The following is a 13,692-nucleotide window of genomic DNA, read 5'->3' on the forward strand; positions in this document are numbered from 1 at the left end:
AATGCTCCTTGTATCCTCTCTTACGAATTTACAAATCTGTAAGTATTTTGAGAACAAATTTCATTTTGCATTTAGCACAGAGATCAGATCATTTTGTTACAGATAAAGAACGAAGTGAGTTCTCCACAACCTGTAGGATGTCTTTTTAACGATAGGATATATCTCCAGGATATTTACAAATCACTTTATTTGTTTACAGTTTAAAATAAATTGCTCTTTAAATATCCAGCATCTTATGTGATCCCTTTGTTTTCCCGGAAGAAGGTTTTCAGTGTGGTCACTAACACCCATTTCTAGAGATAACAAGGACATGCTGTTCTGATGTGTCCCTAGCCATTTATAATATTAATAAAAATGTCACCTGTCCTTCAAAAGCTGATACTGCAAATTCCATTAAGGATTCATTACATAGCATCAGTAGGGGAGCGTTCTGGGTGTTGGAGTATATGCAGAGTGCATTTCTCCACTTACATATTTGTTTCTTTGTTTCTTACGCCAATCTCTGATTCCCTCTCCCTCCATGCCAGATAACCATGTTTGGACTCTACTGCCAGGATGCTGCCTGTGGAAAGATCCTCTGAGGTGCCTCTCTTGTCCTGCCTGCTGCCAATAAAGTACAAACCCTCAAATTCATTGCTAAGTCTTTATTCTCCAGAGTACAATTTAGACTCTTGCCAGATCAGTGTTCAAGTTACAGTTTCAGTGACTTACATCAACCCAAATTACTCAGAATTCAGGGACAAGTCTGTAAAAGTTCAGGACCTGCTATGGGAGTTAGATTTTCAAAGGGACCTGCATTCGGCCCATAGAGAAATTCAGAAAATATGACCATATATTTTGGATCTATATAGTGTTGCACAATATGATAAGGGGCAAAGCTGAGCAACAGGTAGGGAAAGCAGTAAATTCTGCTTCCTCCAGCCAAACTCTCTCCTTTTCCATTACTGCTGGGCTTTAAACAGGTATAGGGATGATATCCAAAAGGCAATCAAGCCCACTTGGTCAGAATTATCTGGGAAGGGCAGAAAGGGTGCTGCGCAGGATGAAAGCCAGCAAGAAAGGAACAGTGAACAGTCTTCGGAAGGTGTTGTATATGAGACATCTCCCATCACTACAAAGGAAATGTCTCCCCTGAACATTGGAATAAAAGTCAATGCACATAACAGCTAACCCTCCCTTCCAAGAAATTAGAAATCAGCCACCTGAAAAAAAGGGACTTAAAACTAACATGCAGCTTCAAAGCTTATCTTGCATTTGGTGGGCCTGTCTTTTGAGGCACTTACTAGCACTAGGTACAGGGGCACTCACCTAAAATTCCGTTTGTCACATTCGATGTCTCTGCAGCCTGGGCCCATTTCTTTTCTTATTCTAGGAAGGTTCCTCAGTATCTTGTCACTAGGCTAAGTTATTTACTCCAGGTGCCTATCCATCCTGCTTCAGCCCTGCAAGTAGTGACACACCTTTGGACTGCAGCTCAGGAACAATGAAGAGATGACTGTGACAATAGAGCTATAACAGAGAAGATAAAAATATTGCCTTGTCAGTTGTGCTAATAAAGTTGCCAACATAAAAGCCCCATAATCATCTGGCTTTTAAGCTTACACGAACCTTGTCCTTTCACAGCACTGACAGCAACCCATAACCAGGCCTAAAGTTCTGTTCTGAAACAAGAACAGTGAGTGCATACAAAGCAGTTCACCCAATCTGCATCATGGGAGTAGGAGGAAGGAATTAGAAGTCCCTTATGTATCTAATACCTAGGATTATGCTCATGGATTATTTCCTTGGATACTATCACTTACTCCAGTTGGCTTAGACCACGATCCTGTAACAGACTCCAACAGAGTGCGAGGGGAGCGCAGCCGTGCCTGGCTCAGAATTTTACACATCATGGTAATGGGGTAAGAAAATTCAGTAATTCCCACACCGAGGTCCAGGCACTCCCGAGGCCATTGTAAGTAGTAGCCATAAAACTGTACTAACAGGCACATGTGTATTATTTTCAACTGTAAGGTTAATCATCTGGGTTCATGGTGCTCTGCAAAATATTTTAAGGGCTGGCAGAAACCATAACCTATACATTCTACATACCTCAGAGTAAGCAGTCTCAAGTGGATTTAAGCTTCCTCCTAACAAGTTAAAATTGCTTGACAGATATTTCCCTCCAATTTACACTTATTTCTGGCTGAATACATCTCACTTCAGTCTTCTTGTTTTTATTTTCATCAAAAAAGTGACCTCTGCCACAAAGCTGGAAACATCCTTCCCATTAAGATTAGTGGGCTCCACATGGCATTCACTGTGAATTCCTAAGCCAAAGGTTGCATGTGGCTGCAGTGCTGTACAGAGCAGTTCATTCACTGAACAGATACATGGTTCATAATACTTAATCTTCCCCTGGCCCACCCTAAGCAAGGTATAGTTGCTTCAGTCACTAGCAGAAGGCACTGGGCTTTCAGATGTTAAACCAGAGTTTAGGGTCTTTTTTTTTTTTTCTCTCCCTCTTCTACCAATGAACGCTCTCTATTCAAAGAAGAAATCAGTCTTGATTTCATGAGCAAGAGCAGCCACTGCCACAAACCCAGGGCTCAGATAAAACAGCAAAATACCAGAATAGAGAAGTAATTTCAATCATCCAGCTAAAGACTAGAACTTCACAGAGAATTTCCGCAGAATCAAATCACTCCAACCTAAGCAAGGAACAATTTGTACTGAAGGTGAAATGTGTTTATCCAATGCTTTAAATTTCAGCAACAGGCCTTCTACAGGAGACCTGCTATCTGTGAAGGCAGCTTTCTGCTGTGCTAACTGCAAAGACCCTTATACCCACAGCAACACCAAGGCCAATGTTACTAACAAACCCAAAGTAAGACTGTGGTCAGGGAAAATGGGGCAAAAATCAAAACACTGCTAGGGCGATTTCAGAACAAATGGAAGATCTCACGGCCTTGGAAACGTGTAACATCCTCCTCAATACAATAAATCAGCAAAAACAAGTCACTAGCTTTTAATGTAAAAGATTGACTGCAGAGCGACAGCCTTCGAGCTAGAGGAGTCTGAATATAATTTACAATCGTACAACAGTTAAAAGAGGGATACTCGAAACACGGCCCGCTGGAGCCTGGGTTCGCCTTATTCAGATGAATACAGGCAGCGTCGCCCCCGATGCGGAGGGAGCAAGGGCAGCCGCGGGAGGCAGGTCGCAAAGGTCAGGCCGCAGCTCTGAGGGAGATCTAGCCCTTCTCGGGGCTCCGCTGGGCTCCGTCCCCCTCTCCAGCCGCCTGGAACGAGGGCTGCCCCGCGCCCGGGCCGCCTCGAGGGGGCCCCAGGGCCGGCAGCGCCGCGCAGCGCCCGGCGGTGCCTTCCCGCCGCACCGTCCCTCACCGCTGTGGGCCGGCGGAGGGCGGGCCTTCTCCTTCAGGCGGCTGCGGCGCGAGCTGCCTTCTGACTGGCCATCGGCTCTGCCTGTCACGCGGCGCAACCAATGGCAGCGCAGATGCCGGGGCGGAGGTGGGGGCGAGCCGGTGTCGGGGGCGGGTGTTGCGCACCGGCGTCGTGCGGCAGGTAGGGCCGGTAACGGCTGCGCGCGCGGCGGCGGCGGCCTGAGCCCGGGCCCGGCTCCTCCTCCTCTCTCCTCCGCTCCCCCGGCGCGTCCCCCTCTCAAGGCGGGCGGGGGTTGGGAGGGGGCTCGGTGGTCGGTTGCGCGGCGGGCAGGTGCTCCGGTGGCGGCGGCCTGCGGCGGCCCGTGTGGCGGCAGCCGCCCCGGCCTCGCTTACCGGAGCATCCCGGCAGGCTGGTTCGGCGCACAGGGCCGCGCTGTGGAAACTCCCCCGGGGGGGAGGGAGCGGGCAGCATCCGTTGCCCCTCGGCGGGGATTGTGGGCTCGCCACTGAGAAAAGCCTCGCTCCTCATGGAAGGGCCTGCTTCTGACACGAAGCCCTGGAGTGGGTAACGCCTCGGAGCCATTGCAGATCTAGACTTCAGAAGGGTTCCGTGATGATGCAGAAGATGAAGAGTTTATTGGGCTTGTTCCTACTGAGAGGGCACCCAGGACGAATGCTTGCAATGTGCCGATAGCTGCCTCAGCGGAGTTAGGCCTCCAGGAGCTGCCATGCTGCTCAGTCAGGGCTCAGAGATATTTCCTGTGTTTGAGTCCCTCTCCTTGTCGTTCAAAGCGTTGTTAGTGTTTGCTCCAGATGTGGATGCTTTCAGAGAGCCAGCCACTGTAAGCCTGGGTTGTTATCTGGAGGACAATAGCTGTAAGGCGTATGTGAAAGTGCCCCTTTGAATATCTCTCTTGAACTCAGAAATAACTGTGTGTACATTGTCATTTATGTGTCTGCAATATTTTGCAGTTTATTATGGGTGCACTCAGTCTCTATGCATCATTTTGAGTTTTTTTTTTCTTTCTCTTGGTAAGCATGATATAATACATCACATATTTTTCCTGTTCATATAAAAAAGGACAGTTAAGACTTGTTCTGATCATCTGAATTTAGTTTAAGAGGCTACCACTAAACTCTAGATATATATTCCATTATTGGATTATAAATTTAAACAGGTATTAGTCCAAAAACATTTCCACGTGATAGGGAATGATAACTACACAACTCAGATATGTCATACATTAAGCAGAATTTCTGAAGGAGAGCTAGACTCCTGATGCAGATGTAGCAGGAGGGTCTCTCCAAAGAAAGAAGCATTGATGGAGAATTGCTATTTTCATTGCTATTGCAGTACTGACATTCAAACTTAAGGAATTTTGCCCTTTAGAGTAAATTTAAATATTTAGACCAATTCTAAATATTTAAGTGGTATTTATTTAAAGCCCATTAATTGTGGAATTATTCTGTGACGAGACTTGCTGGCTGTAGTGAAGTCAAAATCACTGAGGTAGAATTTGATTCTGTAAGTCCAAGACCTATTAAATTATGCTGATGATAGAATTTATATGGGAAAGGTGATTCAGCTTTCATGGGATAGTGCCTGGTTTTTGGTAGGTGGGGAGCAGGGTTAATAAAGCCTGTGAAGTGGTAAGCTGATAGGTCTGGAATGCATTTTGACATTTTTTGGTAGGTCAGTTTGACAAAATAATAATTTGTTTGAATAAAGAAGAGGAACTTGGTGGTTGTAATCTATTAAATCTATGAAGAATTAGTTACTTTAATTTTAGAATATTGAAATAAGATAAAGAAAATGATGATGTAATATCCTTGTGGTATAAATACTAATGGAATTATGTTAGCTAATAGAATATAAGTACCTGGAGTTAGCTGTGAGATTATGTGTGCCATATGGAGCTGATTAATGAAACTGTAAATTATCTTCCCTGAATAAGAAACCTCAACCTCTCCTGAAGTGGCTTTTTGGAACTGTCCCCAAGGTGTCATGATACCTTCTGTGCCTTTTGTCTCCAAGCATGCCAGGGTTTAAACATGAATCTTCTTCTAGGACTAACTTTGCCTTTTATGGGAAAGGTAATGAATTCCTATTCCCTTTGATTTGTGCAAACACACGTCTCGGTTGCAACAACTTTGTTTATGCTCGTGTACCAAAAGCAATCTAACAGTTTCACCAAGCTTACAACTTGCAAGAGGAAAATAATTAGGACTTCACTAAACAGGTACCCTGTGGTAAAGGAACTTCAGGATTGGTAAATTTTCCATGCCTTTGCCATGGTTTCCTCTCGAGAGAGGAAAATGTGCTAACCCATTCAGAAGCAAAACTTTGGCCACTGGAAGTTGAATGACTCAATATTTACCATACTGTACAACAGTGAGACCCTGTTGTACTTTCCTAGCTCTACCTGTCTTTGGTTTTCGCAGTCCTGTATCTTTTACTAGGCAAAATCCCCAGTGGCAAGGTATCAGTTGAAGGTCTCCATCACAGTAAGGATTATAGAGGAGGTTATGTGTAGTTGCAGAAGTCAAGTTGCAAGGAAGCCATCGATATTCTTTGCAGAACTGTGGTAGTTTGGGTACATGGCTGTAGGACTGTGAAAAACATCCATAGCTATTTAGTTGGTGGAAGCTCTTTGGGCAAGCGTGTTGTTCAGGATCCGTGTGGAGTACTTGCAGGAGCTTCTGATCAGCTTTGGCTCCTGGGTAAAATAAAGGCAAGTGAGTTGGAAGAGAAAGCTCAAACTGTAACTTGTTCTGATTGCATTCAGCTTCTCTTTCCTGAATATGAATTTTTGTTTCCTCAGGCCCTCATGATGTTTGCCCAGTGCACCTGGAAGTGTGCAAACTCCTTGCTGCTGCTGGCACTGCTGTGCTGCATCCTTTCTCCTTCAGCACAAGCCAGCAAGGTGAGTGAACTGCTTGTGAGACAGGCACTGTTGGTGCAGAACAACAGAAACAAATGGCAGAGAAACAACAGTTTTTCTATAGAGGTTGCAAAGATAATGAGTGCTTTAACAGACCGGTGCATGTGTATTTATACTACATAGAGCTATGAATATGGATGAAATTGGTCTCTGCTGTGACTTCTATTGCATTTTAGGGTTTGCACTTAAAAAGTTTGTTTGAATAGTACCTGTCCTTTGGAGCAGAGGTGCTTAAGATATTTTAAAACTTTGAAGCTGTTGATGTGAAAGAAGCACAGTAAGAGGAAGAGACATGGCATGATGTTATTTGTCTTTTAGGGAATTTTTGCCTTCTCAGGCAGCCCTGGGCGAGGGCTGCAGAATTACATCAATTGTATCATATGTTCATTTACTGATGTGTCTTCTCTTGCCTCTGCAGAGCTCGGAGGACATCCGCTGCAAGTGCATCTGTCCCCCATACCGGAACATCAGCGGGCACATCTACAACAAGAATGTGTCACAGAAGGACTGGTGAGTCTTTTGTGGAAGCCTGTGGGTTGGTCCATGAAGGCTAACACTCCAGAGATTAAAGCCTGTGTTGAGGAGGTAATTCACTGCCGTTGCATGCCAGCTATTTGCAGAGGAAGCCATTTCAATAGATGACACTCCACCCAGGTGAGGGGGGCTTTTTGAACAGAGATTCAGGAATCTGGGAGATGTGATTTTATTTATTTACTTATTTATTTATTTTCCAAGGCCATGAGTTCTTAGCGAATTACAGGATGACTCTCTGGTCCCTTTCACCTAGACTTAATCCCTGCAGAAGGTCCCGGAAGGGGCCCTTTGATTCAGTCTATCCCAGAAACTTTGAGCTAATTGAGCTGTGAGGGTAACTTTCAAAACCAGATCAGCATTATCAGCCAGATAGTATAGACAGGAAAGCTGAGGCACAGAAAAAAAGAGTCAACTCCACCACTGTTCCACTAGTTTAACCCTGTCTTGACACTGACTCTAGCTTCTTTCTATTGCAGCAACTGCCTGCATGTTGTGGAGCCAATGCCAGTGCCAGGGAATGATGTGGAGGCCTACTGCCTGCTGTGTGAATGCAAGTACGAAGAGCGCAGCACAACCACCATCAAGGTAACTGTGACTCCTCTCTCTCTGGCAAGCTCCTTCTCTCAGTGGTGCCAAGCCATCCCAGACAGAGCTAGACCGGGTGGGTTCCTGGAGAAGAGCCCAGAAAAGGAAAATAAAACTAGCACAAGTAGCACACAGCGTTATTGCCAGGGGTACCACCTCTATGGCAAGAGAACTCCTGGCAGCACAGAGCATGCTGCACGAGAGCACAGTGTCCTTGCTGATGATGTGTAACAGTGCCAAATTGGGGACCTGTCTTGTTAGTCTTGTTTCTCTGGCAGCACATGTCCTAAATTGGCACAGTGCAGAGAAGATCAGCATGGTTTATGGAATGATGGCACTTTTTCTCAGTGCCCAGCATCAGACTTCCTGCAAGAAGAGGCAAGAGACTTCCTAGTAAGCAAAGTTAGAATGGGGGAAGAGATCAAACATCAGAGGCAGCCATGAGGGGAGCTTCTTGGTAGTTCTGGGGCTCTGTGGTGCTTCTTGTCTACTTCTGAATCCTTTCCCACCATTCTGTCCTTAAATGCAGGTGATCATCATCATTTACTTGTCTGTGGTGGGGGCACTGCTGCTTTACATGGCTTTCCTTGTGCTTGTGGATCCTCTGATCAGGAAGCCAGATGCCTATACCCAGCCCCTGCACAATGAGGAGGAGAACGAGGTGAGCCTGTGCTGCTGGAACATGTAGGCTGAAATGGTGGCTGCAGTCATGGTAGAGACAGCAAGGTGGGATGACAGCAGAGTCGTGAGGTAATGGCTGACAGGGGAACACAGTGTCCCCATGCTTGCCCCCTAGTCCAGGTAAATATTTAGACTCAAATCTGTGCAGGAACATGCTGAAGCAAAGGGAAGAATTCAAAGAGCGCAAGATGAGACCTGTTCTCTGAGCCTCTAGCAGTGTTGGGGCAGGGGATGTTTTTTTATAGTGTGGCCTTGATTGGTGTGTCACAGTGTAGATGAAACCAAAAGTCAAATGGCTCCTATTTGTGTAGTGTGTAGTCACTTGGTGATGAGATTCAAAGGAAGGATAGAGTTAATCGTTTGCTGAAGCATGGGACTGGCCTCTCTTCTAGCTGCTTAAAAGAGCGGACTTCGAGCTGTTGCTGCTGTTGTTGGACCCTGCATTGGGGTTGGACCCTATAGTATCCAGGGCCTTGTTCGTTGTGCTTTCCCCAAGAGCAGAATTTGCACTCAGATCCCATCTCTTTTGGGGACACCACCTCATTGCATCTTGGGTAGGACGTTTAAGATTCAGCAGCAAAGGGAGAGCCTGCCAGAGAGATTTCTGGAGGAGGGCAAATTTATCTGTGCAAGAAATCTATGCAGTTCCAGCATCCTTCACTTTTGGAGAGAGACTATGCTCCAAGACCAGTGATTGGGTGTGACTCCAAGGGGGCTTTCAGAACAAGAGTGCTCTGACTTGTAAATCTTGTTTCTCTTCCTCTGAGGATTCCCTTTTCTTGTAGGGAAATATGGGAGGCTGAGATGTGAATGGTCCCTCAGAGATGGAGTGCTGGAGGCAGAGGTGATGGCTAGCATGCAGTAACAGTGGAGGAGTGGAGTGGCTGCACACACAATAGTTAGCTCTTGTGCTAATTCCAGCTATGGCCTATGCTGTGTTTGAGGGATGCAGGGGCTGTTTAGAAAACTGGCTGCTCCTTAGTGGAATGTGTGGTCCTAGGACACGGCTTTTCCTGTGGGTTTCTCAGTTTGAGGTGGTCTTTGAGCAGGGTGCAGTGCTAGGCAGAACTCTGTTCTGGAGCTGAGCTCCTTCATTTGATAGAGCTCCTGGCCTGCACTCAAACATCTCCCTGGCAGCCACCTCCAGGCCAGCAGCTGCCAGGAGACTTGAAGAGGCTCTTCCTAGCAGTTCCTGACTATGCGCACTAGTGAGAGGTTTCAATCTTGTTCTCTGACTCCCAGGAAAGTCAAGGCAGGGAAAATGCAGTGTAGCAACTCCATAGGGGACAAACCGTGACTGCCGAAATGTCCTCAGAGCAGTGCGACAGGCTGCATCCTGCCCTGTGGATAGCTGTGTTGAAGCTCAGCTGTCTGCTGTCATTGCTTATTGTTGGAGACTATGTCCAGGAGTGTGCTCGTGAGGTGTTAGCTCGAGTACCCTGAAGGAAACCCATTCAGCCTGTCCTTTTGAGAAAGCCAAGTGCATCTTTCTTTGTAAAACAGCTCTTTTATAATAACTGGACTTTGGGATTCAGCGTGGTTTAACCAGGGGTACTGCCTTCAGGATGTTTCATTCTGTGGGAAGAGGGGAAATACCAAGGAGGACCCTGACTGTTGCTTTGGTTTAGGCGGGAGAGGATGCAAAGATCCTCTTTTCTGCCCTGTCACAAGACTGTTGTTCTGATTACCTTCGTGCTCTCCTGAAGCTGTAAGCTTTTGCCGCTCTAGTTACCTGTCTCCATTAAGTAGATTGTCCTTGACTCACATCCCTGCACTGAGGCAGGACAGCAGGCTGGAGGTGACAAGGTCTTTCTGTATGAGAATTGTGGCTGTTTACAACATCCTTACTCTGCTTCCAAAAATAAACTTGATGAAAAACCCAGCTAGATATCAATTAACCGAGATCACCTTCAGAGCTGCACCTTTGCCAAGGTTGTAAAGCAGTGCCAACTCTGACCCACTGACATATCACTGAGGGGCTGTGTCAATGAAGAAGGCAGTGACTTTCCCCTAGCAAAGCCCCAATCTGTCCTAGGATCTGGATCCTGCCTACTGCTGCTCCATTTGAGATAGTCTGTGCTTTGGACACAGCACCATGGCTACCTTCTTACTTAAGAGATCCTGGGGTGTTGTTTTGGTGTCTTGCTGCTCTTTGCTGATAGAATTGTTGAATGCTTCCTCCTGTTGTGAACTAGCTTCCTTCTGTAAAGAATCCTTTCTGCTCTCCCGAAGAAGAAAGATTTTGGTGATCTCCACTTTGGAGAGAGCTTTGCTCTAAACCCACTGAATGATTCTGCAGATATACTAGATGGTGTGCAAGCAGTGGGGCAGCACAGAATAATTTGCTTATCCCTCAGAAGGATGCAGTTTGTCTGCAGTCGCACTGGTTAGCACAAAGAATGTGTGTGTGATGTGAAGCCTGTGAGTGGTTAAAAGGAGTTTCTTAATAGGATTGGGGTGTTGATTGTCCATGGAGAGCAATGTGAAAGTCAACAGTCGTCATCATCTTTTCATTGTCCCAAGGTCTATGATTGCTGTGTGTACAGCCTCTCTAGTGATTAAGCTCTAAACCAATTGCTCAGTCGCACTTTGAGAAAGGAAGGCTGCAGTACTTAGAGACATCCTCCTTCAGAGACATCATCCAGTCTCTGAGGTGAGGCACTAGATCAGACTATCCTGTTTATGCTGTATATCAGAAGTCACTATTTCACTCGATTCTTTCATATTCATTTGACATAAGTGAGGAGTAGCTGCTCTGAAGGCATATTTTATCCATTACCTCCCTCTGCTGAAAAAAGGAGGTTCTGCAGGATGAGATGAATTGTATTCTGAAAGTGTGGTTTTGCTTCACTGGATGTAACAGGAATAATTCAGGTGTAGATCTACATGCACACTGTAGATCTCAGAGAGTAGGTGAGATTTATCTTACTCCAGCTTACTGGACTGTAACCTCCTTGGGATAGGTCTTGTGTTTGCATTTGGTTTTGTGTATTTTCTGGTACAACAAGCCCCCATCCAAAGGGCCTTCTGACATAAGTGCAGTATAAATTGGTGGGAACAGTCTCAAAGCTTAGCTGAACAAAGGTACTGCAGCACCATCGCTGAGACACAGATCAGCAGCTGCTGTAAGTTAGTATACTGAGCACAAATGAAAGTGTTGGCCCAATTCAGAGGTGTGATGCGTTTCACTCTGAGTGTCAGGTCCCTTGCAGATTCCTTGCTATTAGTCTCCAACAGAGGTTTAGACTTGGGGAAGCTCCTCTTATGGGGACTTACTCTTTGGGGCCTGTGATTTTGCTGTGGTTGTTCCTAACAACAGCCTTTCTAGTCAGAGTTGGGGAGCTGGTGTCAAGGACCTCTGAAAATCAGATTTATTATCAGGACAACTCAAGCCTGGGATTCCTCCTTTTGTAGAAGTTCCTTCCAGAGATGAGCCATCTGTCTTTACAATGGGCATGCCTTGCTTTGACCCTTTTCCATCTTGTTTCTTTGTATTGCAGGATGCTCGCTCCTTGGCCACAATCCCCACCCCATCTGGTGCCAGAGCCAACACAGTGCTGGAGAGGGTGGAGGGAGCCCAGCAGCGCTGGAAGCGCCAGGTGCAGGAGCAGAGGAAGACCGTTTTCGACCGCCACAAGATGCTGAGCTAGACAAGCAGCTACACAGCACCACTTCCCAAGAGACAGGGTAGCTCAGTTGGTAGAGGTGGATAGTAGGCCATCTTTCAGGATGTCTGTGGTGTTTGACTGAAAGCTCTAACCCTCTCTGATACTACAGTCTTCATATAGAGGGGCAGGCCAAAGTGTTTGGTTCTAGTTTTGTCCCCCTGCCTTTTACATCTCAGCCCAGAGGCTCCTTAACCTTTGCTCACTGAGATCTGCACTGTCTGTTGGCCCCATGCCTGCATGTAAATGGTCGTATGCAGTGCTGCTGCCTTGGTTAATGAGCTGACTTGTGTGGGGACCGCAACTCCAGTGCACTGTGCTCAGCTTGACACTGCAGGCACTACTTGCTGGGACTGAAGTCTCCATCATCCCCTTTCCCTTTCCCCCCATTACAGATGGAGCCTCAGTATGAATTACTGTAAGTTGGCCAAATCCACTCCTGGCTTCTGTGGGATAAAAGTAGTTTCACTGTGTGGCTTCTCTCAGCCGTCTTCTGCTACTGTGCTGTCATATGACAGTCTGCTGAAACCTGGAGCCTTGCAGTAGTGTGTTTGCTCTTTGTGGCACATCTGTGGTCTCAGAGAATGCATTTGGAGGAGTTGCACTTGTCCAGTCCCGTTAGTGAGGCAAAAAAAAAAAAAGTAGGTATGAAGGAACAAAGTTATGACTTGTCCGCCTCCAGCACGAGGAGGTGGATTTGCTTTGGATCATAGTTGTTATTCTTGCTATGCAGTTCTAGGACACAACATCCTACCATAAACAACAAGCCTAGGCCTTCTGGTGTAACTGCATGCCACTGCTCCCTGGAAGTCAGTCATTGCCTTCATTTACACTTGCCACAGATGCCTTCTGTAAAAGGTGCTGCTCCAGGATGAAGAGACCTCCTTCTTCAGCTGGCACTGATGTTAATCAGGCAATGTTCTACTAAGATGTGTGTGCTGCTTTGGAAGGAAGAGGCAGGGATTCCTGTCAGTAGTCCACTGCTGCTTATCTTTGGTGTAGATTTGGATAATTTCTGTTGTCTTCAATGGAGTTTCTCCAGACTTACACCACCATAATTGAGATAGCGGCCTGGTTTTGTGTAGGTGGACATCACAAAACTGATTAGTACATTCACAGGTAAGAGACCAACAGGTAAATGGGGTGATTTACGTTTTAGATTTCTGTTTTTCCTGGTTTGGCAGTGGGTACTGGGGCGAAAGTATTTCATTTATACCCACCTTAATACCCCTTGACATTCTCACAGTGGGTTCAGCGGCATTTGTGTCAAAGAGAACTGGAACAATGGCTTTGCTGGAGTGTCAGATATGCTTGCTGACTGGTTCTCAGGGACCTAGAAAGGGCCTTGTGCTTCTCAAAAATATAAAGAAAACAGAGAGCTCTGACTCTGCTTTGGCTGTGTGGAGCAAAATGAAGTGATTCTGCAGTGTATATATTGATCCCACTGAGAATATTTATAATGTAAGGAAGGTGCTGAGTTTATCACATAGCATCTCTATATTAAATGCAGAAAGATATATTTTATGACTGGCTTTTTTCAGGCAGCTGCTCCATCACTCCAGTACTGAGGTCCACAGCACTGAGCTGTGCTTACAGTACTCAGGTGTTTTGGTACTGAGTTACACCTTGTATGTTGAAACCGAGTGAATGTTCTCATCTGCAAGTGGCAGATGAGACTATTTTGGTTCTGGGTCAGGGACTGAGCCAGTGGGCTGGGTCCATCTGGTGGCCAGGGTTCATCTGATGGCCAGTGCTCCTCCAGTTACTCCTGAGACTAGTAATCATCAGAGTTGGGTGTCCTGCTCCCAGCCCCAGGGGGTGTCGGTGCAGTGCCTGGACACCTGGGTGCCTGATCCCAGAGGGAAGAGGAATGGCATGGAACAGCCAGGAACAGCTTGAAAC

At 46.2% G+C, this 13,692-nt stretch overlaps 1 protein-coding gene across 1 annotated transcript; it reads left to right on the forward strand.

Moving 5' to 3' along the window:
- The first annotated feature begins 3,541 nt into the window (after positions 1 to 3,541).
- On the forward strand, positions 3,542 to 13,309 carry TMEM9 (transmembrane protein 9). The gene is made up of 6 exons (XM_062594892.1): positions 3,542 to 3,564; positions 6,206 to 6,307; positions 6,744 to 6,835; positions 7,336 to 7,444; positions 7,974 to 8,105; positions 11,626 to 13,309. Exons 2-6 carry the CDS (start codon positions 6,212 to 6,214, stop codon positions 11,773 to 11,775), a joined length of 579 nt encoding a protein of 192 aa, XP_062450876.1. The 5' UTR covers positions 3,542 to 3,564; positions 6,206 to 6,211; the 3' UTR covers positions 11,776 to 13,309.
- The last annotated feature ends 383 nt before the right edge of the window (positions 13,310 to 13,692 follow it).

This window comes from Rhea pennata, chromosome 25 (genome assembly GCF_028389875.1).
Source record: "Rhea pennata isolate bPtePen1 chromosome 25, bPtePen1.pri, whole genome shotgun sequence".
NCBI lineage: Eukaryota > Metazoa > Chordata > Aves > Rheiformes > Rheidae > Rhea > Rhea pennata.

What these genes read in the sequence shown, in the direction of transcription:
- TMEM9 (XM_062594892.1), top strand. Translation starts at nt 6,212, where the DNA reads ATGATGTTTGCCCAGTGCACCTGGAAGTGTGCAAACTCCTTGCTGCTG. An exon ending in AATGTGTCACAGAAGGACTG is followed by an intron (nt 6,836 to 7,335) that starts GTGAGTCTTTTG and finishes TTTCTATTGCAG; the next exon opens with CAACTGCCTGCATGTTGTGG. An exon ending in ACAATGAGGAGGAGAACGAG is followed by an intron (nt 8,106 to 11,625) that starts GTGAGCCTGTGC and finishes TTTGTATTGCAG; the next exon opens with GATGCTCGCTCCTTGGCCAC.